Below are 27555 nucleotides of genomic sequence, written 5' to 3' on the forward strand. Positions count from 1 at the left end.
GTTTGGTTTAAAGTAGTGTGAGCTTTTTTTTTTCTTTTGGAATATTTACATTCCCTCTCCAAGGAGTTTATAGAGCTTTATAACAGATTTGTTGCAACTTCTATCATTGTTGCGGTTTAAATGTGTTTTTCTGCCTACTTATTCATGAAGATTCACTGGTATTCCTCTTTTTTGGAAGTTTACAAAAAAAAAAATTCAATCCATTTTATGACACAAACATTCTCTCCTTCCTTTCCCCCCTACACATTCCTGCAGATCACGACTCTGATCAACCATAAAGACAAGCCAAAGAAGTCGGAGCGCACCCTGGCAGCTATACACAGGGTGGGACAGGCAGTGAGCGTGGCCGTGGGGCGATTTGTCTCCGTCGGCGAGGCCATCGCTGCAGAGAACCATGAGTTAAGGGACGAGATGGGTCAAGCCTGCTTCGAGGCTCGCAGAGCAGGTAGGACCGAACCTCATCACTATATTTTGCGGCTGTCGGAGCTTCTGTTGAAAACCGATGTTAATCGGTCTTCATCTCAAAGAATTTGTGAACACTGTCATGATAATGTAACGATCATACTTTTCTGCTGAGGGGGCGTATTGAGCTGGTCAGCCAATAAATTGGCTGCTTTCTGAAGACAACCTTCGTCAGTTCCATAAAGCATCACAGGCATCACGGTGTTCTCAAATATCAGCAAATTTCCATTCGACTAGACAGCCCTGATGTCCGACAGTATTACAGGAGGAGACCTCCCCGGAGTGCTCTAAAGACACGGTTTTTATTAGGTTTGGAGTGAAGGATGAAAAAAACTGTGGCTGCACCCAAGGGTGCTGTAAGCAGGCATAGAAAGCAGAGCATAATGGACTCTGATAGAAGGTTATTGAAAGACTTTATGCGTCAGGCTGTTGGTGGAATCAAAGGAGTTGTAGCTTCATCTTCTTTTTTTTATTCAGAGTCTGATATTCATGTAGAGCCCTCAACTTAAGGTCACGATCAGAAAATGTTTTTGTTTTTTTTCTATTGACTGGTTGGCACTTACTATCTCTGCATTGCTGCATCTTTCACCTGTTCTGAAACATACATATTGAGTGGTGCACTTGCTCTGTCCACAATAAAGTCTCCTTTTCTCTTGATGTGCACTGCAAGAGATTTCATTGCCCTGAAAACTAGAATAGGTCATTTATTTTGCAAAATGGATGAAGTATTAAGTGGAAAGCTGTTTTGAAGACACTGAGCCAGGAGGTTCAGAATTAGTAAAAATGGCCACCAGTGAGAAAAAGTAGAAATATGTCCATCCCCTCGATAGCACTCTTGACTATTATTGAATCTGGGAAAGAGTAGCTGATGGTTTTATCAAAAATGGGTTTCTCTTACTGTTTTATAAAGTTTTGCCTTTGAGGCTTAAAATCCACCCTTATGTGTCCCGCTCTCCTTCCAAACAGTCTCCACTTAGATAGTTGTCACCACTCGCGAGGTGTAACTTTTCTTCATACCTGTCAGCTCGACTGTTATCAGCCAGAACAAGGGCCTCATTTGGCGTCTGACAGAGTCGACCGGAAACAGTATCGCACGGGATAAGAATTTAGACACAACACTGTGATAATGGGTTTATGCTGGAGGAGCCAGCTTGTGTAGCAAAGCGTTTAATCCTCACACAGCTCTGGTTTGTAAAGACGACTAACACTCAGACAAAGACAGTGGCTGGTGGGAGGAGGAGAATAGACTGATGAAACTGTGTGTGCATGTGCGAAAATGAAGCAAAATCAAGTGTGGATGTGTGTTGCACTCAGTGACTAATGTATTCCAGTTCTTGCTTTCCTCTCAGGAAGGTGTTTTCACAGTTTTCTTTTGCAGTTTTCCTGACAGACGCTGTACAATTGCTACCTGAGTTGTTTTTTTGCTTTTTTAAAGTTTTTGTCTGGTCTCCATTTAAAAAAAAAAATAAATAATAATAATATATATATATATATATATATATATATATATATATATATATATATATATATATATATATATAAAATAAAGATATATTGATGGATGAACAAGAATCCCTCTTTAGATTTAAGTCGTCAGTGGGGCGAGTTAGTGAAGGATTGACATTTATTTAACGTGTAGCTGGAGGGAGAGTTTAATCAGGCGCGCTTTAGCCTTGTGTGCTATAATGAAAACTAAAAGCAGGCTCCAAGGACTAGTTTAATTAGGTGCTACCCATCATCGGAGCAGTGGAGAGATCTATTGAGGGAGGTCAGTGTAGGCAATCTCTAACTCTTTTTATTCCTCAGTCTCTCAGTGCCATTATCACATTCGCTCGCTGCTTGTCTCACTTTCTTTCTGTATCAGGGGTGATTGCAGATGTCAGATATGGTAGGTGGAATCCAGATAAACTCACATAAGATACAGCCCGAGTGAGTGTTAAACATGTGAGCTCAAAGAAACAATGGATGTCGGCTGATAAACTGGTATTAAAGTCTAATTTTCAATCGAGGAGTATATGAAGTTCTTTCATACTACATATTGAAGCACAGTGGCGCTTTTAGTTAACCTTGATATTCAGGCTGCAAAATATATTGCTTTTTTTTTTCTTTCTTACGCATGCATGTAGCACAAAACTGAATCGCAATGAATTATACATTTCCATGTACTTTGTATTCATGCATGTCGTCATACTTGGGAAGTCGTCTGTAGCCCTACTGCTCTGGATTTTGTTGTCCTCGGATCGCATTTCACTTAATTATTTCAACATTACATCATACCTGCTACCTAATAGCCAGAATACAAGCATTTAAAAAAAAAAAAATTTACTTGGACTTAACAATTGTTCCCCTTGTGAAAGGCTGCGGGTGGGAGTTTAGTACATAATTCAACATAATTCATTAAATAGGTCGTATTTGTTCAACTAGTCCTTTCAGAACAAACACCTTATAATACTTGTTCATACACACCATTTATATTGAAGATGGAGAGTAGATCATCACCTCAAACCTTGGATTTACACCCTCTTTTAGTAAACTTGGCCTGTTTTTTTAACTGGTTAGGGGAACTGGCTCCATAAAGCAGCCTGTCTGATGCAATCTCCTCACCAGGGCTGCTTTTTATAAAGGAGCAGCCAAACCAAATAGACAGCCAAGCTGCATGACCTGATACCGACCAACAGCCCCCTCCCCTACCACCCTTCAGTAAAAGAGAAAGCTTTCTCTTTCACTGAGATTTTCTTTCTCTGTTGCTCTTAACCCTGTACACATTTCTCTTGATAGGACTGTTTGGTGATGGATTTTCAGCTTAGAAATTCCTCTACCTGGGATATCATGATCATGAAAGAAAAGGAAGGAAAGAGGGCGCCAGAAAAAGAATATGTAGAAAGCTGTCCTCGGTCTAGGTTCAGGATCAGGTTGGCATAGCTGTGGTGTATCTGTGCTGAACATGATATTATTGCATTCTATCCCTTCCGGAAATGATCTTTAATACTTGAGGTGAAGAGTGGTCTATTTATGCCGCCATGCTGTCTGAACTAGACAAACTCTGTCTTTGCATGCCCAAGTTTTTTACCCCTGAAATGGCAGCCAGGAAGCCTGCCAGCAGAGTTTGGATCAGGATGGCACTGTTGAATGAGGTACTGCCGTGTTTCGTCCTGTAATATGAACTACCAGAGGTACACTAGAAGACTGTGGTACTCAAATACACAGTAAAGGGCAATCAGGACATTTTTTTACTGACTAGGATCCAATACGTGTTCCGTTTTACGATTGGGTTCCGATATCAGGAGGTCATCGTAGAGACAGTTCTGCCAGGAAACATCCTGCATCCCCGGGGTTACCAAAGAGCTTCAGGGAAAATGTAGCGACGGTAGAAATGTTGGGGTCCGAGAGTTGCCTTTTCCCTGCGAGATTTTTATCTTCACTTTTATTTTTCAAATTAAATCATGTTAAAAACAATTGGAGGGTAGAACTAGTCATTGTTTTGTCAAAGCACACATTTTTATCTCTTACTTCTTTTGTGATTTTCATTATTGAATTACATAGAATATAAGACTCACCAAAAACGTGTCATAATTCAACAGTAACCACAAAATTCCATTTGATATAGGTATCGTTTTTAACAGGCAGCTGCCAAGCCAAACGAACATGAAGGCAGAGAGGCGATGTTGAGTGAGAGCGAGAAAGACGTAGCGAGCACGTAGAGCAGAGATCTGCAGGCGGGCAAATAACAAAACTGAGTGAAAGACACCATGATTGTGAGTGTATGTGGATGGTTACAAACATAAAAATATATTTTTGGAGAACAGAATAGATTTTTGTTTGCTGAGATGAAGTTTCTTTTTTTGGCTCGTTTTTTTTTTCCTGGGTTCAAAATGTCCCACTGCGCACTCAGGATCGTGGCACAAATTCCATATATATTCTCCAACAGTCTAAAAACCTGCATTTGGGGTTAATTGGAGACTCAGAATTGTCAATCAGCCTTAGAGCAGTTTGAGTCACTTTTTAGAACCTGACACAGCCACATCAGCAACATGGCTAATCCAAACAGTGAAGATGAGGGAGCTAATTCAGAGCAACTTGGCCCGCATCTGTGATCAAATTTCATTTTCCCTGTGCATGAACGCACGCACTTCTGCTACTTTTGCTGATCAACCAGGCAACAGCACTGTTGTTTCAAGTTTACAGAGCTTCTCAAATGCACACAATGTCTCATCGTTGGCAAATTAAATAAATAAAACCGATGAAAGATTGTTGTCTGATTCTCGCTGACAGGTGAGAAGTAACTTTTTCTTAATGTATTTTTAATGTATTTTTTTTATGTTTGATGCTAGTCAGCCTAATGCAGTGAAATTGCTTTGAGCGCATTTAAATTAAGAGAGCTGTCATCAGATGTGGTTTTGACATTGCATGGACTGATCTTATGTCCTAATGATGATGATGATAACTTTTATGTGTATAGCACTTTTCAAAACATAATTACAAAGCTGTGTAGTACATTTAAAGCAAAAGAGATTTAACTAAAATGCATCAACTTGACTGGAGAAAAACAATGATGACAGTTTAAAAAGTCGTTTTTAATGGTGTTTTAAAAGATGAGAGTGTTTGCAGCTCTGATGTCGTCAGACAGGTCGTTCCACAGTCTCAAAGCCTTAATTGCACAGGACCTCAGTCCTGAGACAACCAATGTGGGCTTGTCTGACTATTGCAGGGGAACAAGAAAGAACACAGGGAATTAAAAGTTCTGCTAGAATCTGAACCTCTCTGAGCTTTGTAAGTAAGATGCATGGTGTTATAATCAATTCAAAGGAAGGGGAAGCTGGGCGACATTCACATTTCTTACAGTTACAATCCAGGCTGCAGAGTTTCAGAGGAGCTGAAATATATTTCAGAGCCACTTGTAACAGAGAATTAAAGATGAAACAATTCATACATCTGCAGAAAGTAACTGAGACGGGATATCCACAGTTGTTAAGTCTGGCTTCCCTTCCATTCTTCTCTCACAGGTGATGCCATCGCCCAGTTGACAGACGTCGGATCAGCCACGCCGCCTCAGTCAGACGCTCGTGTCACCGTTTTCAGTGACAGGACAGGCATGGTGAAAGCCGCACGCCTGCTGCTCTCTTCAGTCACTAAAGTCCTGGTGCTGGCCGACCGCATCGTCATCAAACAGATAATCACATCACGCAACAAGGCGAGACTTGCAAATGTGACAGTGCCCTGTTGAAACACACATGCACACACACACACACACACACACACAGGAAGTCCAATGCTTAATAAACGTGCCCAGGCTTTCCAAAGGAGTACTCTGGGCCTAAATGACGGTAGGCAGCACATTTAATGATCACATGAAAACAGAGGTCCAGATACTGTCTCACTCCATGTACCTGGCTATGCTCTTAGCCAGACAGTTGGATATGGATGAAGTAGGAGCCTGAGCCAAGAATGGAAACGAGGGGGGGGGGGGGACTAATCACGACTGGTTAGCGTTGTTTAGACAGACACTCGACAGCGCCCCCCCCCCCCCCCTGTTCTCCATTACTGGCAAACACAATTACATCTCTTCCTCTTCTTTGTTTGGCATGGATAAAAGCTTCTGCCTTAGTGCTGCCAGCTCACATGCCCTCTGCAACCAAATTAGCAGCTGCATAGACTACTATTAAATAAAATGTGGGTTAGGATGCGCTTAATGTAAGGCCTTTATTTAGGCTATCACTGATGTAATTATACCACATTAAACCACCAGTATCACTGAAGGAAGTACAGGAATAGCACAGAAATAAGTAAGTAGTAGAGGTTACATGTCACCTGTACAGTTACTTTAATTATTGGGCCTGCTGCAAAGTAGAGATTTACATGTCAGATATATACAGGTTTTTTTTTTTTTTTTTTCTTCCTGTAGTACAAATTTTTTACCATCGTGCTCTGGTTTCTCACCTCTGCTAGGTTCTGGTGACACTTGACCATCTGGAAAGAGTCAGCACCTTCCAGGAGTTTGTGCAGATCTTCAGCCAGTTTGGCAACGAGATGGTGGAGTTCGCTCACCTCACAGGAGACAGACAGAACGTGAGTAGCACATGCACGTATGCATACTGGATTTCCATTTGAACAGCACTAATATAACAGCTCCCTGAAGAAATGGAAAGGTAGTTTTTGACTGAGATGCTCCCGACTATTAATTTCCCCGTTAACAAAATAAAAAAATCTTATTAAGACAAGTGTACTTGTCTGGGAAAGGAAAACCTTAGGAAAACAGTCAGAATTGAGCACAATTTAGTTAAAACTGTTTCTCACACCTGAAGCCCCCACTAGTGAATTGGTTAGTGGAGCAATATTTCAGGTGTGGACTAGCAAGGAGGCGGATACAGTATTTAATCACTGAGCCAATTATTTGTGGGAATAACCTTGTGTTTGAAGCTGAAGGTGAATAATCAGCTAATTTCTACAAAAAAAGAACCTTTTTTAATCCCCAGCTGTTCAGTTGTATATTGATTTTGTAATAACAATATTCTGAAAGCAGATGGTGAAAACAAACTATTTTAACCAGCAGCATCTACACTGCAAATGTGTAGCAACAAATCATAGTCATATGATTCCCCCCCCAACCCAATGCAATTTTCAATCCATTCAAAAAATGTTCTGAGTCATACTCCTCAAAGCCGTCTCGCATCACGATTCAGCATAGATGTGAGCTGACCTGTGCTTTCATTTGCTGTTTTTTTCTGCAATACGTCAGCGATACTGCGCACTTTACTGTGCAAATTTGCAAAACAAAACTTTTTTTCTGAAATCTTCAGAAAAGACACGGTGCAACTTAGGAGTTCTAGCTTTGTACTGTCAGACTGCTAATCCTACTTTGATGCATACATTCAGCCTTCGCAGCTAAAGCGCTTTGCCTGCAGAAGTTTATGTAAAGTGCAACGGCTGCGATATCTCGACAGGGAGGGAGGATCGTCCATCCCTCTTTCCGAATTTCATCTGGGCTCATGTTTTGACACACACGTCACGTCTCTCTCCAACACGTCTTGTTGCTGCTAATGTGTTCTCTCCTCATTTGTCGCCTTGTTGTCTTCATCTTTTTTGTCTTTTTAATCGCATTTCACTCCTACTCATGCACACACATGCACAGGCATGCATCACTTTAGAAAACCCACCATCTATATCTATTGAAGCCAGCGAGCGCATAGGCAAAAATAATGACAGATAATCACTTCGTCTTTGTAATCTATGGCAAAGTGCCCAAAGAGGAGTTGATTCAGCTGCCTTTTTTATCTATTTTTTCAAAATCCTGCATCTAGATAGTTCAAGCTGTCTATTTCTGTGCAGAATTGCACAGAGAGGGATGAAGCAGTTCGTATCCTATCCTCTCTTCTATTCTGGTAGCATCCCTTATTGTTGGATGACGCCTAACTTCCAAAGTTTCATGTGCATAAACTTGGATAGGAATCAGTGTTATATTTGGATGTCCTCTCATACCAGCACAAAAGAGATTTGCTGGGTATTTTTGGTGTTTTATGTCCCTGAGACATGCCAAGAGGTCTCAGAAGTTGTAACTCAAGTAAAGCCACCTATCACCATATGGTGTGCGTGTGTGTGTGTGTTTGGACTGTAGGACCTGAAGGATGAGAAGAAGAAAGCCCGGATGGCAGCAGCCAGAGCGGTGCTGGAGAAATGCACCATGATGCTCCTCACCGCCTCTAAGGTACAGTGGAACTGGGATTAGCACTCGGGCTCCCAGCAAGAGTTATGGATTATGTCCAGCTTAAAGATTTAGGCTTTCTCAGGTTCCTTTAATTCCTAGACTTTTGACATGCTTAATAGAATCTTAACGCTCAAGTTGAAGTCTCGTTTTCATTGATAAAAGGTGAATCAACAATGTTGAGAAGCATGGAAAAAAGACAGAATTTGTGAGCTTTGACATTTCACATCAACCCTCTTCCAAAGACTTGCCTGAGGCACCCCGACTGTGAGTCGGCGCGGATCAACAAAGATGCCGTGTTCCACCGAATGCGCTGCGCCCTGGAGCAGGTCATTGAGATAGTCACCGAGGCCCGGAGCTGTGGGGAGAGCAAGATCCTTCCTGCCAGCATCTACAACGGCATCAAGGACTTCAAGGTAGATTCAGATCATCGGTTTAAGTGAAGTAGCCGATTGATGAAACTCACCTGCAAATTAATTAATGATCCGCATCTTATCTGTCCAGGGGTGTCAGTCTATTTGTGTTACATACCCTGGAATACCCATTTTCAAAACTTAGAAACATTGTCAACTTCAAAGTATTTTTCATTAATGTTTGCAAAACAATATGAGCACATCCTGAAAATGTTTATTTTGCCGCTGCAGTATTTCTCCTCTGAAACTTGTGTGGGAAAAGGTATACTTCCACTCAGAACACAGGTTTTCTGAAGCAGCACAGCCATTTTCACAAACTCACATTCATGGTATTCATGGAATGATGCTAATGCCATTCAACTCGCAATAACCTTTCACTGCTGCATCTCTTAGCAACAAGCATTGTTGCCATCTGCTGTTTAGTTTCTGTGTCTCAAATGTTACAACCTCTCCATCTCCCATTTGTTTTTTATTTAGGATTGTGGGGGATTTTTTTTCCTGTCTAACCTCAAACTGCCTGAAAGGCAGGATACGACTCTGGAAGGGTTGCTGGCGTTGTAACTTCCACTTTTACTGAAACAATGAAACAATTACTTTCTTTATTTTTCCACTTTGCAACATCATCCTGCAGGCTGGATCTAACCTATTTTTGTCTGCATGTAAGAAGAGCACCATTATTTTAGGCAAAAATCCCCAGATCTCTGCTTCTCTACAGTGCAAGCCCATGTTAGTTGCTGAGGAAAGCCATATTTACATTCATTGTGGTTGTGTTGTAGCTTCAAGTGTGACTCAGACGCGCAACATGAACCAGCACACTTACTCGTTTTGTGATTCTGTTAATACAGTTTGTGTGAATCACCAATCGACCTACATCACTCTCGCTGATCTCTCTCCTCCTCGTACGCCTGCAGATTAAAGGAACAAGCACTTGCAAAAACATTTTTGAGGGGTTCCTTTCAAGTTGAGAGAGACTAAGAATAAAGTATTTTCAGAAAAACTCTGGAGATAGTGAATACATTGTATTTTGAAATGGTGCAGCAGCTTTTAGCGGCAGTTTATTGAAAGCCCTTATGAACTGGGCTTCTTATGATGCATAAGCAGGAACTTTTACCTCTCCTAAAACTAGGTCTTTGTTTGACACAAGAAGGCTGAAAAAGAAAATCCATTAGTTTTTGTTTGTGTTGAAGATGTGGTTTCCAGAATGTATTCTGCACTTTTGATGGACCAGGGTGAGACTTAACCCCATACGCAACCTAAATCCTGCAGTCGCTGCTACATAGTGATAGATGCATAATAATGATATACTGAGTTGTGCTTTCTTCTCTTCAACACACTGGTTACCAAAGCTGTTCTGCGACAATGGATTTCTGTCTTCCCCCTTCATCTATCCATGTTCTTAAATGCTCTTTCACCTCACACAGTCCAGCGTGGAGTGCCTGCGGGAAAACCTGCACTGCGTGTCACAGCAGAGCCTGACCGGCCAGCTGGAGGCCCTGGTGGAGCGGACAGAAGACTTCACTGATTCGGCCTACACCAGTCACGAGCAGCGTCAGGCCATCCTCGGCCTGTGCCAGCTGGCGCGCCAGGACGCTCAGCAGCTGGTGCACGCCTGGGTTGAAGCGGTATGTTGGCACAAGCAGGCACGGCGGTGCAGATGCACGCACAGACAGAGGAATACTCATGAAAGCATATGCTGGCATATGAAGAACGGTCAGAGTTTCATCTGAGAGACGCTCGTGTTGTAATAGAAGGTTGTTCAGGGAAAAAAAAAAAAAAAAAGGGTGAGGTGTGGACTGAATTTACATTCACTCCAGATTCTCAGTTCATGTGTTTTTGCATTTTAATATTCTGCTTATACTGCTCAGCATTGCGCAGATCAACAGATTAATCAAGAGTCTGAATGGATGGATGGATGGATTTATTTATTTATAGATTTTTTTATAGATATTTTTTTTTTTTTCCCCATGGCTTGTTCAGCCGAAGAAAAGAAACATTACATAGTGTTCCTTAGTATTCAGCACAGGCTCCTTGGCCTTGAAAATTGAGAGACTTATACAACACAAGTCATTATGTTGCAGCTTCTCATTGTCAACTTTTTCTCTTTGTGTGCTCAGTATACACAGAGCGGCAGCTGCTGCATAATTGTACAGGAGTGCTTCATCTGGCCCCCTGCAATTGCAGGTCACGTGGAGAGTTGAAAAGACCAGAAAACTTGGAGTGATAACATGGAGCTTGTGAATTTGCAAATATTCTTGGGTGTCCTGCCCAGTTCAGTGTGGACTCCTGGTTGTTATTGTAGCCGATTCGGCAGAATCAAAAGACCGCTTTTGTATTGGCTGCTTTTTCAATTCAAGCTCATCTGAAATTAAGAAAATGATTGTGAAATATTCAAATATTATTAGTTTACGTGGTACAATCTTCAATTATCTTTATTTTTTGAGAACAAAATGACGATGATTTTGTTTTTTTTAAAAAAAGAGAAAAAAAAGACCTGCTTTAAAAGCACAATCCTAAATTGCTAGTCTAGTCTTTTGGCAGTGCTTTGTCACGTCTCTTGTAGACGGTCTTGAGAGATTGTGCCCGAGTCCATGAAACCACATTGGGTCTCATGTTTTATTCTCTCCTGCTTCTCTCATCGGAGCAGCAGTCTGTCCACGCCAAAGAGGCCCCGGAGGACATGGAGGTGGTCATCCTGAAGACATGCCAGAGCATCAACGACCTCAGACGTGAGGTGAGCAGCGGCCTCTCTTTGTGTCTGAGTCGATGTACAAACATGGCGGGAATGTCTGGCTGCCCTGCCTCTGTGGCTGCGTTCCCACCTTACCTTAACACGTCACCTCACCTCCCCTGCTACTGCCATCTCACTGCCAACCTATACTCTTTTCAAAATCCTCCAGATTTCCATCCCGTCTTTCTTTCTCGTGCAATCTCTCCTCCTCCTTGCTCCTCTTAGGGTGCTGTTTAATCTCTGATTCCTCCCGCAGCTGCACAAGGTGGCAGTGGGACGTGCCTCACACCTGCTGAAAGTTCAGGGGGAGCAGTTGCCCCTGCGTGCCCTCAAGGCTGCCGGCGCTGAAGGAAACCTGGAGGCAGTGTCGGAGTATTCGCGCAAACTCACTGAGCAAAAGGAGCAGCTTGTGGAGGTGGGTGGGATCGGGGTGGGGCAGGTATTCTGGCTACCGGTGGTTCTCGCTGTAGACGGTCAATAAGGATAGATTACATGTTTACACTTCCAGAAAACCCAAAACCACTTTGCTGTACTTTACTTTTAGAGTACATCAGCAATTTCGCATCGAATTATGACCTATATAGGTTGGGACTATTTGTACCTTGTTTGGTTTTTTTTTGTTTCTTTTTTTGGTGTTTGTGAGTTTTCAATCACCAGACTAATATCAGACGAACCAGTCTCATCTAATGAACAGCATGAAGTGGTGAAGCCACTTGGATAAGAGACGAAACGTCTCCCAACACTGATGATACTTCAAAACTTTTCAAGAATGCAGGCTCAAGTCATTTGAGTGTTTTGCAGAAGTGGCAGTGGACCGGAGCCACAGATTGTACAAATCTCACACTCAAGAAATCCCCTCAAAGCCATGTAGTATCCAAATGCAAATACAAATTTAAAAATGGAAGAACTACCAAGAATGATACAAAGCATCTTCAGGAAAATGTGTTTGACATTCATTTATTGATTTTCTTTGGTTAAGCACCCCTCCTACTCTCTAATGAGATGTTTTTGACATCCAGCATAAGCTACTGGGGCAATTCAGAAGATTTGACTCCTTTTTTAAGCCATTCAGGGGAAACTGTAGGTGTGCAAGCCACTTGCAGCATCTCCATTGTGAAAAAATCAATAAAGTGTTGGTTTCACATTTATACAAAAATGTATAAATATGAAACCAACACTTTATTGATACAGTATTAATTCTAAGTTAAAAAAGAAGAAGAAGAATAGGCACATCTATGTTGAATGAAATGGCTATTAGTCCATCAAGTTAGCTGTCATAATAAAATAATTGTCTTACATGAACTTGATCACAACTACATCGTATTTCTTCAAAAACTACAGATGACAGATTGTGTGTGTGTGTGTGTGTGTGTGTGTGTGTGTGTGTGTGTGTGTGTGTGTGTGTGTGTGTGTGTGTGTGTGTGTGTGTGTGTGTGTGTGTGTGTGTGTGTGTGTGTGTGTGTGTGTGTGTGTGTGTGTGTGTGTGTGTGTGTGTGTGTGTGTGTGTGTGTGTGTGTGTGTGTGTGTGTCCGTCCTCTGATGGTCTGGGAGCTTTTGCTTAGTGCACTTTGCCGTTTGCCCTGTTGGCCAGGAGAGGCTTCACCCCACCCCTCTGACCTACACTCGATAAAAGGGGTATAAATGATGGATGGATGTTTTATTAATGTCACAAGCACCCAAATTCTCATTCTCTGTCCGTGTGTATTTCACTGCAGACGTGTCGGCTGTTGTGCCATGTGTCGGGAACAGAGCCGTTGGAGATTACCTGCATTCACGCCGAGGAGACCTTCCACGTCATCGGCCCACAGGTTGGTACCATATTTCTACGTATCATTGTCTATAAGTTTGTGATGATGTGGTTGCCCATTTGCCGCATGTGTATTAGCAGCACATAGCAGACAGGAACAGTGAAACGCATCAAAGTTGCGATGCACTTTGTTCCATTTAACACTAAGAATTACACGTCGTTCAAATCAAAACTGGTTACTCTGCAATTCAGGAGTAAAATCACACATGGGTAATATTCCACTAAGATAAGGGAGGGAAGATAGACAATTTACTTTGTCTGCCTCCTACACCTTCCATTCATTCAAAATGGCTGAGAACATGCTGTCCACCCAGTCCTCCATCTCAGATCTAATTATATTTGCTCTTGGCAACCATCCATGCCAGTAATTATCAGCAGTGTTGAATGTTCCCGTCCTCCAGCCCTAATGTCAGGCCCCGTATGACTTAACGGTAATGACGTCGCTCCGAAGTTCAAAGGTCAATCAATCAATAACGACACTATATGGGTTGGAACTGGCGCTATCTTGCTGTCTCTTCCCAAAGTAATGCCGAGGCAGCCCAGAGGGTAATTGCCTATTAAATTCTACACTGTATGTGTGTTGTGTGTGTATGTGTGTGTAGTGTGTGTTTCTTATATTGTGCTTCAATGGAGCCCAGAGACCAGAATTTATTTACAGTTATAGATATTTAAATATTGTATGTTTTGGACTTAAGATAAGCCTGAGCTTGTACGCTTGAAGTGTGTTCAGTCACACAAAGATTACAAAATTCTTAATCTTCATATTTTGGGAAACAGTGGGTGGTTTAGATGACCTCAGTTCAGTTCGGGGCTTAGTGCCTTTCTTTGTGAAGTTTGCATGTTTGCATGCTGGTTTTTGCCTGGTTCTCTGACTTTCTCCCCTTTCTGTTGGTTAATCGGTGGCTCTAAATTAGCTGTCAGTATTAATTGATGTTTTCAACTGTGTTGGTACTGTGAGGGACTGGTGATCTGTTGAAGTTTTACCCTTCTGCCAGTTTTAATCTGGGATTGTCTCCAACCTTCAACTCTAAATTGAAAAATAGAAGCTTTAGAAGGCGGAAAGAAAACTTTAAGCTCTAAACACCCTCCATTGATTCAGATCAGCAGGAGCGTCTGGCAATAATAATTATAATCATTATTATTATTATTATTATTATTATTATTATTATAAAACAAGTACACAAAGACCAAACAAACAGCACTATAACCACAACTTCCAAATACCAAAAAGAAACCAGAATAAAAACTGGAAAGAGTTATAAGACACTGCAATAAAAAGTTGCAAGGACTCAAATGTTACTTGACTTCTCACTGTTAGCTGACAATTCCCATGATTCCTTCTTCTCTCTGCTCCTCAGATCATCTCAGCCGCTCAGACGCTGGCCCTCCACCCATCCAGCAAGATTGCAAAGGAGAACCTGGAAGTGTTTTGCGAGGCCTGGGAGTCGCAGCTCTGCGACATGGCTCTGCTGCTCCGAGAGATCAACGACGTGTTCGAAGGCAGGCGAGGTGTGTTTAAGTCAATAAGGAGTGTATGAGTGCAGATGGGAGGAGGAAATACATGTAAATGTGCTGCCCATGTCTGAGTCTGATGAGAATCACATTTTCAGATGAAAACCTTCATGAGTCATTCTGTTCCTGAACATTTCAGCAGAATTAATAAAAGTCGAAGCGCAGGCAAAGCCGGCAGTATGAACATATCTATTAGAAATTAATCATCGCAGACTATGGGAAGTCTTTTGTAAAAGGAATAATGTCGATGTCATTGCGCACCCATGTATTCATTCCTCCTCTGTACCACCTCACTCTCTTCATTATTGTGTTGGCAACCAGATGTGTCCAAGTCATGGACAAGCCTCTCTTACAAACATTACTCTTCATATCCTCACTGACAGAGTCAGCAACAGAAAACACACACAAAATCTCAGGTGTGTGTGTGTGTTTGTACAGTTTGTCCCATGCATTTGTCCTCCTACACATTTAGATGTGTGTTTTGTGTCATGAAGGCAGGACATAGGTTTTTTTTTATACTGGTTTCTCTCTGTAAACACTTGTTGTAGTCTCAGGATTACTGTCAGGTACGTGACTTAAATGTAAAGTGTGTAAATATTTTCAAGTGCAGCTGAGTGTGTGAAAGACGCACAATCGACGAGACCATTTTATTCCGGCGGCATTAAAATGTTTTATGGACATTGTGAAGAGGCATTTTATTATCTTCTCTTTTATTATTCTTGCTAATCTTCCCCTGTGAACATGACAGCTGAGTTTATTGCCCCTGTTGTGCATCGAAATGAACCGTGCTGTTTATATTCATGATGCTCGATAAAGATGTGTCAGAGGTGGGCAGTGATAAAAGCAAAATAATTTCCCGTTCTTTAATCACTAAATAACTATAATTGTAATCAGTTGAAAAGTGCATTTATCTACACAGTTATTTAAAAAGTAGGATATAATAAAGTGGAATATAATATGTAGTTAATATAAAAGCTTAAAGTACATGATTATTTAATCTTTTTTGTTTTCTGTGATTAATCCCTATAACTCTCCTCTTTTAGGAGACAAAAGACCCTATTTGTCACTTCCTCGACCAGGGGTGAGTATCACACATCCATCCTCATAATTGTTCCAGTGATACAATCCTTAATAATCCTCTGATTAATTTCACTCGCCGCTTTTCCTCTACAGAAACACTCGGCTAACCTGAAGACTGCGAAGGCTGTCAAGTTGGATGCAGAGGTAGCCTGCACCACAAACCCCACTGGCACTCGGCACAATACATCATGTCAAATCTTGTACCGTGTGGTGGCGGCAGTATATCCATCTCTGGGAAAGCCTGTCACTCTCTTGAAGAATGGATCGTGTTGGTATGGTAATATGCCGCAGTTTTGCTGGCCAGCGCCTTTATTCCACACGCTGCTCCTCCACACACAGCAGGATTATGCTGATTACAGGCTTTCACAGAGTATAAACAAGTGAAAAGAACCCTGTTTGCTTATATGTTTTTTTTCTAACGGCGTACATTATGCCTCAGTCTTTCTCACATTTATTTTATGTTTCTATTGCACACTTGAAGTGCAGTTTCCTGGTCAGGACCAAAGTTCAAGAATCAAATGACTCCTTCGAGTCCTTATATGAGGGTACAACGTACCTAAAGGTGCAAACAAAATACAGTAAAGGGGCCACAGATAACCCAGTATAATTGAATAATTGAGTGATCGTGTAATTGTAATTGTGCCAGACAAGTAAAAATGAAAACTTGAGAAACATTTTTTTTCATGTCCGATATGGCATGGTGCTTTTTTTCAAACTAATGTTGGCAAAATAAAATATATACCTCGTTAATCTCCAAAAGTCCTACAGCCTTCAGCATATTTTCGCAAACTCTTTTTATGCTGAATCTATTTCACCAGCGATAAGTTAGCGTTCACTGCTGTGTTGCGACGTGCCATCTGCCGTTCAGTTCAGGGATTCAGTGTTGTTTTACGAGAGTGATTCTTATTAAACCAGTGCCGCCCATGGGGAACAGCAGTGATGCCTTTATTTGTAATTTTTTTTTAGGCTATGCAACGGCATTTTGTAAGTTGTATTAAACTCCAGACTGATTTTAGGCTGTGTACGAGAGCATAACATTCTTAGCAATGCAGCAATGTTCTATTTTGCATTCAATGCAGTATAATACTTGTTGGATTGTTGTGTTTGGTTTTCTGCCAGCTAAGAACACACCTACAGCCTGTAAAAAAATGTTTTTAAAAGAGTCAAAACAGCAGAAAGAGCTACTGCATAATTTTTGTTTGATGGGTTTGGTCCTGTGTTTGATCCGCCTGTAGCTCTTTAATCAGAGCTGCATTCACACTCCGAGTGGACTTTAATCGAACTGCACTACAGTAAGTTTACAAGCGGTCTTGTTCCTCGTGTTTAGTGCACACCGGGGTGGTAATGACGGCGATAAGAATTACATGGATAAACTGCACCAACTCTGCAATGGCACGAGTGTTTGCATGGTGAACACCCCCCTAAATGTTTTTTGTCTGCGTGTGTGCAGGAGCAAACCAGCATGGCCAAACTGGGACTGGAGCTTCGTCTGCTGTCGTCGGATGTGGACACGGAGGTAGAGAAGTGGGAGGAGCAGGAGCACGACATCGTGCGGCAGAGCCAGAGCCTCGCCAGCATGGCCTACAACATGTACCTGTTCACTCGGTAAACCCACCAACATCACCACGTCGAATTTCAGCTGGTCCATTTGTTTCAAAGCTCAACCTCGCAAAGCTTCTTATCCCGGCGAATCTCTTTAGAGGCCTGGTGTTAATTAGATGTTCGGACACAGCTATTGATATTTTACCAGGCGCAGCTTCAGGCTCCGACCGAGTTGACGTGGCATTGACTCGCTCAATCAATGCCACAATTTCATTATCTCAGGTCACATTTTGGATGACAGACGTGGCGTGTTGTCCTCGTCAATCTTTGTGACCCGTGAACATCTTTTTAATATTCTCTCTTTTCCATATTGATTCCACAGAGGGGAGGGGCTGCTGAAAACAACACTAGATCTTTTCCATCAAGCTGAGGTATCCGCTCATCTGTCCTGCTCTCCTCTCCTTCCTTTCTTCGTCCTTCCATTTTATTAAAAACTGTATATTGATGCATGTCTGGTTTAATTAGTCTGAAGACACACTAGATTAACAATCAATGCCGGCTTCTATTCACATCTGATAAGCCATGACAAGAACGTTTCGCCGTGGCCAAAATGCAGTGCAGTAGGTTCCTGAACATCTTAGACAGGACGGGAAGTAGAGATATATCCCGCTGAACTGGGATCATTGCCAGTAATATACAGTAATTTGTAGAATCATGGCCCCAAATGTCAGCCAGAATTCATTCAATTTAGAATTGAGCAGTGGAGATAAGAGAGCAAGAGGAAAGAGAGGAGAAAGAGACGGGAAGGCATACTGATAAGAAAGCTGAGAAAAAGTAAATGCACATTTGCAAAGTATGGGGTTTTTTTTTTTTGCCATTGAAGGACTTCCAAGTGAAAGTTGAAAGACTTTTAGTTCTGCTTGTTGAGGGAGGTTTTTTTTGTTTTTTTAAAATTTTCTGTTTGTTTTTGTTTTTTTACTCCTAAGGTTCTTTCTGAGGAGGGACTCCAGCTGTGCTCATCTCTCCGCACTTTTTCTACTCAGGTATATACTAATGCGATAAATCTGTCACACACACACACACACACACACACACACACACACACACACACACACACACACACACACACACACACACACACACACACACACACACACACACACACACACACACACACACACACACACACACACACACACACACACACACAGAGTTTCAGGCTGTAAACCAAAAAGCAGTGCATTTACATAATATGGTTACAGAACATTTCTTGCAAAATAAGCACTAAAATATGAAACTAATGCACATTAAATGAAATAAATACCACATTTTTAGAGACATGGTAGAAATACGAATACACTAGAATACAAAACAATGAAAATATACCCTATATGTTTGACATAAAGCACGTTTTTTTTTAATCTATAAGAATCTTACCAGCTACCGTGACATAGAGCTTTGCGCGAAGAGGGCAAAAAAAAAAAAACTTGTTTATTCACTTTTGAACAGGGTGAGCTTCAAATACTCTGCTAGAAAAATGCGTGTCGACACCTGTGCCCCCACCCACATTATGCTTTTCACAACACTACGCGCCCATATCACCCATTCTGACGTGCCGCTGTGTCAGGACTGCCTTATAAATCACACGGTGAGAGCAGGATATTAAGGCTGTCACACGCACACGCACACACACACACCTTCCTCTTCCTCTCTACTCAGACTTGAGATCCAGCAAACAAATGTAGCCTTCCTTCCGCCTGCCCTCTACCACCTTCTTTCTTCTCCAGGTCCTCCAAGTTTAATTAGACGGCTCTTTTTGACAGCCTTTAACGACTGCCATTTGTCACCGCAAGTGTCTTGCGGGTGTGTACGTTTGGGCACGTGTGGCGGGGATCAGGGCGGGATGTGCGACGACCGCGCTGCACTAATTCATAATCAGGAGGCGCAGCTCTTCAACGTGCCTCATGCTTTCTGATTAATTACATCAAACAAAGTGGTGCTAATGGAGCTCCCCCGTCTCACCCGCCACACCGATAGTTCTCTGGCACTACACATGCCTACAGCACACCTGGTTTGCCCTCAATGGAAATTAAAAAAAAAAAAAAAGAAAAAAGGTGGATGTTGATTAGCTCAAGCATTTTTATTGAGATTTAAGAGGTTTTCTGGGCTTTAATCAGTGATGATTAATGCTACCCTCCATAAAAGAGCATGTGCTTTTAAGTCAGTAGTATCTGACACATTGACAGCCCCTGCCACTGAGATTTAACTCAGCTGGATTGTTTCTTTTTGTGCTGCACTGTAAATTTCACCCAATAGATTTATCAGCTTCTCCTCATTTCACCAAATCGACCTGTGGGGGGGAAAAAAGAAGAGGAAATGGCACTCTAAACCATAGTCTGAAAGAAACCTCTTCTTTCTCCTTGTTCCAGCTAGTTGATGAGGAAAAGTCAGTGGTGATGACAGAAATGGAGAAACTGGTGGCATTGTGCCAACAGCTGCAGATGGGGGCCAAGACTCCTGTGCAGGGCAAGACTGCCACCTTCCAGAAGGTACCCATACTGCATTCTGTGTGTTTCAACATGCATTACTTCATTAAAATGTATTTAAATGGTTGTGGATTAGCTGTTGTCCAGAATCCGTTCAGTTGAGAATCACACTGAGTCTCAACAAGACAAAACTTTTTTCTGTGTGCAAATGGCTTTGATTGCATTAAACTGTGTATCCAATGAGGCAGTTGACCCTTGACCAGGCCAGCAGTGGTAATTAGTGGCTATAGCATAATCTTTGAATGACCTGTGACAACATCTGAGACTTAGTGCTTCATTAATGAATCTCTGCACGGAATTAATGAGTGTAGATGAGTTTGCCTTGGGATAACTTTGTAATAAAGGCAAAGGTTGAAATAAAATGGAATAGCCGAGGCATGAAAAGACCCCTGCTGATTAATGATCATCGTTTTTTTTTTTTTCATGTATTGACTCAGATTTATGAGATAGCAACCTACTTTTCACTTGATCTTTACCACTGCTATCAGCCTGTTTGTCAGGCGAGATTTGGTTGCAGATTAATGATTATGTTAAATGACACGCTCTTAAAGTACTGATGTATAATTTCACGTCTTTGTCTTCAGGTGGACTCGTCAATCCAGACAACCAGAAATGTTTTGGCTGTGGTCCTCGCCCTCCTCCCATTCTGTAACAAGCTCAACAGAAAGGTGACCGACACAACAATCATCACCGAATATGTATCATGACAGGTTGGGTAGTGATATAGAAAGAAACAAGCACCGTGAAAAATGTACATTCTTTCGAGAGACAAATGGTTGGACAGACAAATCAGTTGATAGCGAGACATCTTTGAATTCAGAAGTTGCCGGTGATCATGTGGCTTTAGTGTCTGGCCCAAGGACACTTGTGACTATACAAATAAACATCTTTTCACCACTGAAACTGAAAAGTCAGGATATAGGTGATATATATGTCTTAAGTGTGGGTGGATCCTGGTTCGAATCCTGGCTGTGGCAGGAAGGGCATGCATTGTAAAAACAAGCTCAGTACACTGTGTTACTTGCTGTGGTGACCTCTGTTAAAGGAGACACAGGGACTACTATCAACATTTGGATGCCAATATAACTGAAACAGACAAATTAAATAAGAGAGAAACAACAATAGATGGAAAGATGTAAGATGGAAATAAATACATTTCTGTTGCTTTATGAGTGCAATCACTCCCTCTCATTGTTTCCATAACCAAATAATCTGTTTTCCTTGCAAATTTGATAGCATCAAGATTTGCACTTCACTGGCCTAACGTGTTCTGCTGTGCATTTTCTTTTTTTTTTCCATGTGTCATTTCTCTGTGCTGTCCATTTGCAGTACAAGTCAGACAGGAATAGCCTCAGCTCTCCGCAGGACTGGAGAGAAAGGCAGGAAGCCTCCACACCCGTCAAAGAGGAGGCAGCCATCAACGGCAACGGCTTTGGTGTCAAGTCCTTGGAGCAGCACATGGCCGGCCTCAACCTACTGGAAAGCAAATAGTCCATCAGACACTGTCCTCGGTCTATGTTTTTGTTTTGCTCTTCTTTTTGGATCAGCACATAGCCAGCCTCACCTCCAGGGATTACTGCCTTCATCCTCATCGTTGTGTATCCACTGTCGAGTGGTCTTGAGCTGCCGGGTGAAGTTGGCCGCCTTAGGTCAGCTAGAGTTTGTATTTGTTGTCCTGGTGATTAATTATAGAAGGCTCCTAGAAATCAGAAGCACATCCAAGCTCTCTTTGCCCAATGGTGCAGTTTTACTCCCGGCTGAGTTGATTACCAGAAACACCGGTTCCACCTCAGTCCACATGGTGGAGACAATCAGCCAATACTGTATTACGTACAATAGTGAGTCTCCAAAGAAAGTGGGGCCTGGCACAAACCTGGTTTTAAAATTCACTCTCGTCACATCTCAATCCACTGAATTGATGAAGTGATGAGGGAGCAGAGGAGAAATCCACTTGATACTCAGCTCAGCCATACATCTGTCTTCACTATGTGCCTCTGTGTAACAAGCTTATTTGTTCTGTGACGTACTGTAAATGTGTTGCACAAGTTACATGGAAAAAAAAAAAAATGAAATCCCACCATGCATGAGCACCCAACCCTTTGTGTTTGAGTACAATGATCATTGACTTGTTAACACTTTATATCTAATATTAGCCATAGTGGTACCACATAACACCTATGATCACTCGCACTGCAATGTTGCCCACGCCATATGATTAAATGCCATAAAGTTCACAAGACATTCCCCATGTGCCATGCTAGCTGAAAAAAGAAATGCAAGAAAATATATATTTATTAAAAATGTAATGCCAAATATTATCCTCAAGAAGAAACAGCGCCTCAGCTTCTTAGTATGATACTATATGATACTTGTTGTCCCGTCATGCCTGGAGGCATGTTTCTTTGGGATAAAGCTTATGAGAAAGATGCTTCTGGAAAGTCAGTAAAACCATATTTGCTGACTTTCTTTCTCACAAAGAAATGAAAGAAAATATATTACTGAACTGGCACCTGCGTCAAATGAAAACTTGAAGTGTACTTGTCATGAAGACTATCATTGTGAAGATGCCTTGTGGGCCGATGTGTGTTTAATGGTATATTATATAGAGAAATTATGGTACTTGAAGCATATACTTGTGTGTATCCCAAGGTGGTGACTTTGGTACGAGATGGGTATGTGGTAATGTCTGAAATGTATATCATACATACAGCTTTTAGGAGTCTTTGTACAGTGTGAGAGCAGCTAAGAATGCTGGGTAGTGTAGTGGCACTACATAAGAGATGAAATCATAAATCTAGTTTTGGAGCACCTATTCTTTTGACGAAAGGTTAATGAGAGTGAGAAGAAATAAACAATATTTTTCTTAAACGACTGTTTCTTTATGTTCTGCAAACGTTTGTTTGTTCATTTACATTACTTAACAGAATGAAACTTTTGCTTTAACTAAAATCAAACAATTCTGTATTCCCTTCAAAGTCTCATACAAAAACAAAAAGTTCAAATGCTATATACACAAAAGTCTATACACATAAGTAACTCCAAATACAAATAGAAGTGGCTATCTTTCTAGTGACTTTAGTTGGGCCTTATCCAGTGCTGGGAATACAGCCAACCAAAATCATTGGCCAAAAGTTAGAAATAAAAGGTCCAGATAAAGTTCCAGTTACTGGAATATATAGAACTTCTACATAATCCTGCACCTGCTGCTTTGTAGAGACTGGAGTCAGTACGAGTGAAACCATCAGTCAAAACAAGACAAAAGGCAAGATTCACCCTGAACCTGCCATCAGTCTCCCACAAGGCTAACAGAGGGACGATCACACAAATGTACATTCCCAAAACAAATAAACATTACCAATAGGCATTTTCTTTTAACATGCATGCAGCAACAGGCCCCAGTCAAGACTCTAACCTGCACCTTATTGCAGTAAAAGTGTTAATTATTTGTCCCAAAAGCCACGAAGATAGCCACCACATATATATTCATATTAGTCTTCAGTCTTATATGGATTCGGTAAGAAGTGGAAAATATTTTCCAAGAAAAGTACAGAGCATCTGTAAACTTGGAAAAGGCCTCTGTGTGGAGTTCTGTCAAGAAGGCTGCGACTGGGCAACGCCACGCTTGGAGACGATGCTCTCGAACTGCTCTCTGTTCAGAAGGCTCTCGGTAATGCTCTTGCTCTCGTCAAACTTTGGGAGGATGACAGCGATGTATCCTTCAGTGGACGGCTGTACAGATTTAAAAAAATAAAGTTAAATTCTGTTGATCTAATATTGATTGATTAAGTATCATCTAGTCTATTTAAAGATACACAGATGCATGCTGTAGAGAGTATGCATAACACACATTATAAAGTGAAAATACATGTAACATACCTTCTCCAGTAACAGATGAGGAGTTTCTAAAATATTCTCATTGACTTCTAGGAGACGACCTCGGATACAACTAGAACAACAATTTGTGTAAATGAATAAAATGCATAAACATTTAGAAGACAGAAATGTTTCAGAACTATAGCCTCACCTGTAGATGGTGAACTCTGTGTCATCTGTGCATGTTATCCTACACAACGGGGCAAAATCTGTAAGAAACTGCCCTCCCTGTTGTAAATACAAAAAGATAAGGTTGAAGCATTATTAGCACATACAAAAAAAATACAAATCTGTACATGTAGAACAAAACCATGTGAAGCTTTATTTATTTACCCGCTTGGACTTCCCAGAAACTTTATTATTCAGCCGACTGCAGCCATGACTGATCTGGTAATTGATACTTTTGATTGCTCGCCCGTTCTGAAGGATGGGATGGGTCTCTGCTAAGGTGACAACACAGATTCTGCAAAACAAAAAACCAACATCCATCATTATACAATTCAAAATGTACATCCAAACGTACACTTCTTAAACATAACAGTGATTTTAAGTCGCTCACGGTGGATAAAGGCAACAGGTTGTCACGTCAGGACGTTTAAAAATAAGAATGCACACATATCCTGAAGCCTTAAAAGTTTTGACATGAGCTTGTGCTGTTCAGAGCTCTGTAACACTCACTATTGTACCAAGTCCAGCAAGAGGTTAATAATACAACAAACATAACCATAATAAGCAAATAAGCACTACAGATACTGATGATCTATATCCAGTTACGAAATTCATACAATAAATCAGAATCTATATATTTTGAACTTCCTGTATCCAACACCTGGTGATGTTTCTTAAAGCATAACTCTTACCTATTTGAATGCTGCAGGATGCAGTGGTCCTCACACGGTTTGCCCTTCATATCTGATTAAAGCAAAGACATACATTCACAACATCATCATTTATTTTACCACAAATAAAACGCATGTGTTTATGAGAGCTCGAGCTAGCCACTTAGCATCAACTTCACGTGTGATAAACTAAACTCACCAGCTCTGTACCAGCGTGTGTAGTACCGGTCTATAACCGAGGGAGCCTTTGTGTCCTCGTCTTTCTCCTCCGGACAGTCCATTGGTACTATTTACCGCACAGATTTTAGATTTTTGGAACAGAAATAAAAATCTCACTGCACAAAATTTAACCAACTTTGTTGACCGGACAGATAGTGGTGCAACACCAAGCTGTACGTCACTTCAACACTCCCCAAAGTTGCAAAGAACAAACGTTCCGCCTTCCCCCCTCCTTTTTTTCTGTCGCTATTTTTAAGAAGATTTGAGTTGTTTAGTTTTGTCTGGTTCTCTTTAAACGAAGGAATAATGTTCAGTCCAGTTAAAGGATTGAGTTACACTGACCTTCTCAGAGCTTTCTCCGGAGGACCTTCATCATCATATTGACAGGTATATAACAGATGTTGACCCCGAATTCACCAATTCTCCAAATTAATGCAAAAGAGAGACCTAAAAACATGTATTCTTTAACACGTGGCCTGTGCAAAATCATTAATGTTAACAATACAACCGTTTAACAAACACTTTTAACAAAAGTTGATTAATTATACATACTTGTGCGATAAACTTGTTTAAATGAGGACCCACATACTTTGGTAAATTAGATCAGCCAAGCTAAATGATGTGACTGTTTTAATTCTGCTCTGATTACGTTTTTATTACTGAAAATTCTGTCAGAGTGATTTTTCCACATTATCCACTAGATGTCAGACTATTGCCAACTACTAAATAATGTTATATTACAAATGCAACTTAGGAAGACACGCAAACTCATTCACTCTGCACTTTTTGTTGTTGTTGTATTGACTGCAAATTATTCCCATGCTCAGCTAAGACGTCCTTATTAGATAGACTAGTTTTGAGAAATCTCATGTTATAATTTCTTGGTAGCACATGTGGAAAATCATTTGTCATTTCCACACCTTTTACGAATATGTCCTATTTTTTTTCTTTCCACAGAGGTGTAATGAACGTCACGTCTCAGGTCAGTTTGTTGAGTCTGCATTATGTAATGCAGTGGGAGGGATGGGATGCAGGAATGAAGGAATGTTACCCTCCCTGGATCTGAGAAATAGCCCCTCTCAGGTCAATCACATACCAAACGTGACTGGGGTGATATCCTCCTCCTGCATGACGGGCACTGCTGAGGGAACCTCTACCTTTCTGTGGCACTGGCCCCAGCATCAGTCAGATTATTCAGCGATGACTTCATCTTGGTTACAACAGAGAGAGTGAGAGGGGACTCAGCTGACATTTTGTTTGCACAATGACTTTTCCACACATCCACTCACCATTTACCAAAGCCCGGAAAGTTTTTCTGTCAGAATCCGTTCTGATGACTTTTTCCATGACTCCTCTGCCTGTGGTAGGTGGTAGTCTGCAATTAATTTAGATGAAACATAAATCCATTGTGGAAACAGTGCACACAAAGGCTGTGTGCGCTGTAGATGTGCAGTTGTGCATCATGACTGCAAGGCACGGACATAATTATTGTGATTTAACTGCTTATCTTGTTGTTGCTCAAATATTCTTACACCACATTTTATTTGCTACAGTAGTGTAAGGTATTAGTAGAGCAGCAATTAAATGTTTCATGCTACACATCACAACTTGTCCTGCCAAGGATTCCGTGATAAATCATGAAGATATGGAGTGTTTCGTTTTAAATGGTTGTTTCAGAGGATAAAGAGATGCATGTCCCGTTAACTCACATGAGAATGTGTTTATCAGTCTGATGATTGCCTACATGTATCTGTCAGACTGTGTACATTCCCAACCGTTTACTTCTTGTTGTTGGGATTAAACAAAACTTCCTCCCAAACTCTTCATGACTTCACTTTGAGGTTCACTCTCTGGCTGTCAGACAGGCAACTCAAGTGCCTCCAGCTGTGTGTGTGTGTGTGTGTGTGTGTGTGTGTGTGTGTGTGTGTGTGTGTGTGTGTGTGTGTGTGTGTGTGTGTGTGTGTGTGTGTGTGTGTGTGTGTGTGTGTGTGTGTGTGTGTGTGTGTGTGTGTGTGTGTGTGTGTGTGTGTGTGTGTGTGTGTGTGTGTGTGTTTGCCATGCACACGTAGTTCCACGTCAGCCACTGTTACAGCAGCCATTCCTCTCTTGGCTTTGCTGTTTGTCTGTTTGGCTCCAGCATTCTTTCCCTCGACACAGAAGATGTCCAGTTCTTTTCCGTGAATGATTCCCTCCTCCACAGGACAGCCTGATAACAGAGGGTTAGAGCTCTGGCCAATGTGGGGGTGATGTTTGCGTGGTTTCCAGTTCATATGGTTCTTCATTTTGTCATTGGGACTCTTCTTAATAAAGACTCAGACCAGGAAACTGATGGCTCACAGTCCCACAATTAGTTGTGGTGTCAGCAAGAGAGACACATGGAATATGCAGTGGCCGGCGCAGATGAGGTGTCAGTAAAGCACTCATTTGTTGAAGAGAGGAACTTCACGCAGTTTGAGAGCCCACGTCAGTATTTAATTTAATAAATATCCAGGATAACAGAGTTGCTGCTCGTCTTTTTCCTGGAAAGCAATAAGGCTACACATCTGTACTTTGCGTTAAGCAGATTGAGTCGTATACATTTCAGCCAAAATACACATTCAAAACCTTCTTGATTTCAAAGTTCCTATAAGTAAAAAAATAAAATCAGTCACATCAATATGTCATTGTTGTTGAACTCTTTAAGATGTGTATATCTTCATTTGGTCATGGTGAGAGCACATTTAATGCTTTAATGAAATGTTTGATCATTGCTCACGGCAGTACAACCACAGGCACTTTTCCCTTGAACATTTTCAGATAAACAAGCAGAAAGTTAATTTGCACTCAGTCTATGTG

The 27555-nt window shown here is 41.3% G+C and overlaps 2 protein-coding genes across 2 annotated transcripts in view; one reads left to right on the forward strand and one right to left on the reverse strand.

Moving 5' to 3' along the window:
• The window catches only part of ctnnal1 (catenin (cadherin-associated protein), alpha-like 1), a 50001-nt gene extending 27411 nt beyond the window's left edge, over window positions 1-22590 (forward strand). Inside the window, exons 2-19 of the mRNA XM_080516307.1 lie at window positions 256-445; window positions 5466-5653; window positions 6409-6528; window positions 8075-8164; window positions 8407-8577; window positions 9996-10196; window positions 11219-11305; window positions 11559-11717; window positions 13018-13110; window positions 14468-14618; window positions 15665-15702; window positions 15795-15845; window positions 17152-17306; window positions 17626-17674; window positions 18230-18286; window positions 19673-19792; window positions 20374-20457; window positions 21119-22590. Of these exons, the coding sequence (XP_080372433.1) occupies window positions 256-445; window positions 5466-5653; window positions 6409-6528; window positions 8075-8164; window positions 8407-8577; window positions 9996-10196; window positions 11219-11305; window positions 11559-11717; window positions 13018-13110; window positions 14468-14618; window positions 15665-15702; window positions 15795-15845; window positions 17152-17306; window positions 17626-17674; window positions 18230-18286; window positions 19673-19792; window positions 20374-20457; window positions 21119-21280 (2166 nt within the window). The 3' untranslated portion in view covers window positions 21281-22590. The remainder of the gene's footprint in view (window positions 1-255; window positions 446-5465; window positions 5654-6408; window positions 6529-8074; window positions 8165-8406; window positions 8578-9995; window positions 10197-11218; window positions 11306-11558; window positions 11718-13017; window positions 13111-14467; window positions 14619-15664; window positions 15703-15794; window positions 15846-17151; window positions 17307-17625; window positions 17675-18229; window positions 18287-19672; window positions 19793-20373; window positions 20458-21118) is intronic.
• A 174-nt stretch (window positions 22591-22764) lies between these two features.
• On the reverse strand, window positions 22765-24833 carry abitram (actin binding transcription modulator). The gene is made up of 6 exons (XM_080516446.1): window positions 24701-24833; window positions 24523-24574; window positions 23996-24125; window positions 23814-23890; window positions 23666-23735; window positions 22765-23518 (listed from the first exon to the last, which is right to left on the reverse strand). The coding sequence occupies exons 1-6, from the start codon at window positions 24780-24782 to the stop codon at window positions 23381-23383; spliced, it is 549 nt and encodes a 182-aa protein (XP_080372572.1). The 5' UTR covers window positions 24783-24833; the 3' UTR covers window positions 22765-23380.
• Between the last annotated feature and the right edge of the window lie 2722 nt (window positions 24834-27555).

Source organism: Blennius ocellaris (genome assembly GCF_963422515.1).
Source record: "Blennius ocellaris genome assembly, chromosome: 20".
NCBI classification, from domain to species: Eukaryota; Metazoa; Chordata; class Actinopteri; order Blenniiformes; family Blenniidae; genus Blennius; species Blennius ocellaris.

What these genes read in the sequence shown, in the direction of transcription:
- abitram (XM_080516446.1), bottom strand. Translation starts at nt 24,782, where the DNA reads ATGGACTGTCCGGAGGAGAAAGACGAGGACACAAAGGCTCCCTCGGTT. An exon ending in TTTCTGGGAAGTCCAAGCGG is followed by an intron (nt 23,891 to 23,995) that starts GTAAATAAATAA and finishes TATTTACAACAG; the next exon opens with GGAGGGCAGTTTCTTACAGA. An exon ending in CTCATCTGTTACTGGAGAAG is followed by an intron (nt 23,519 to 23,665) that starts GTATGTTACATG and finishes AAATCTGTACAG; the next exon opens with CCGTCCACTGAAGGATACAT.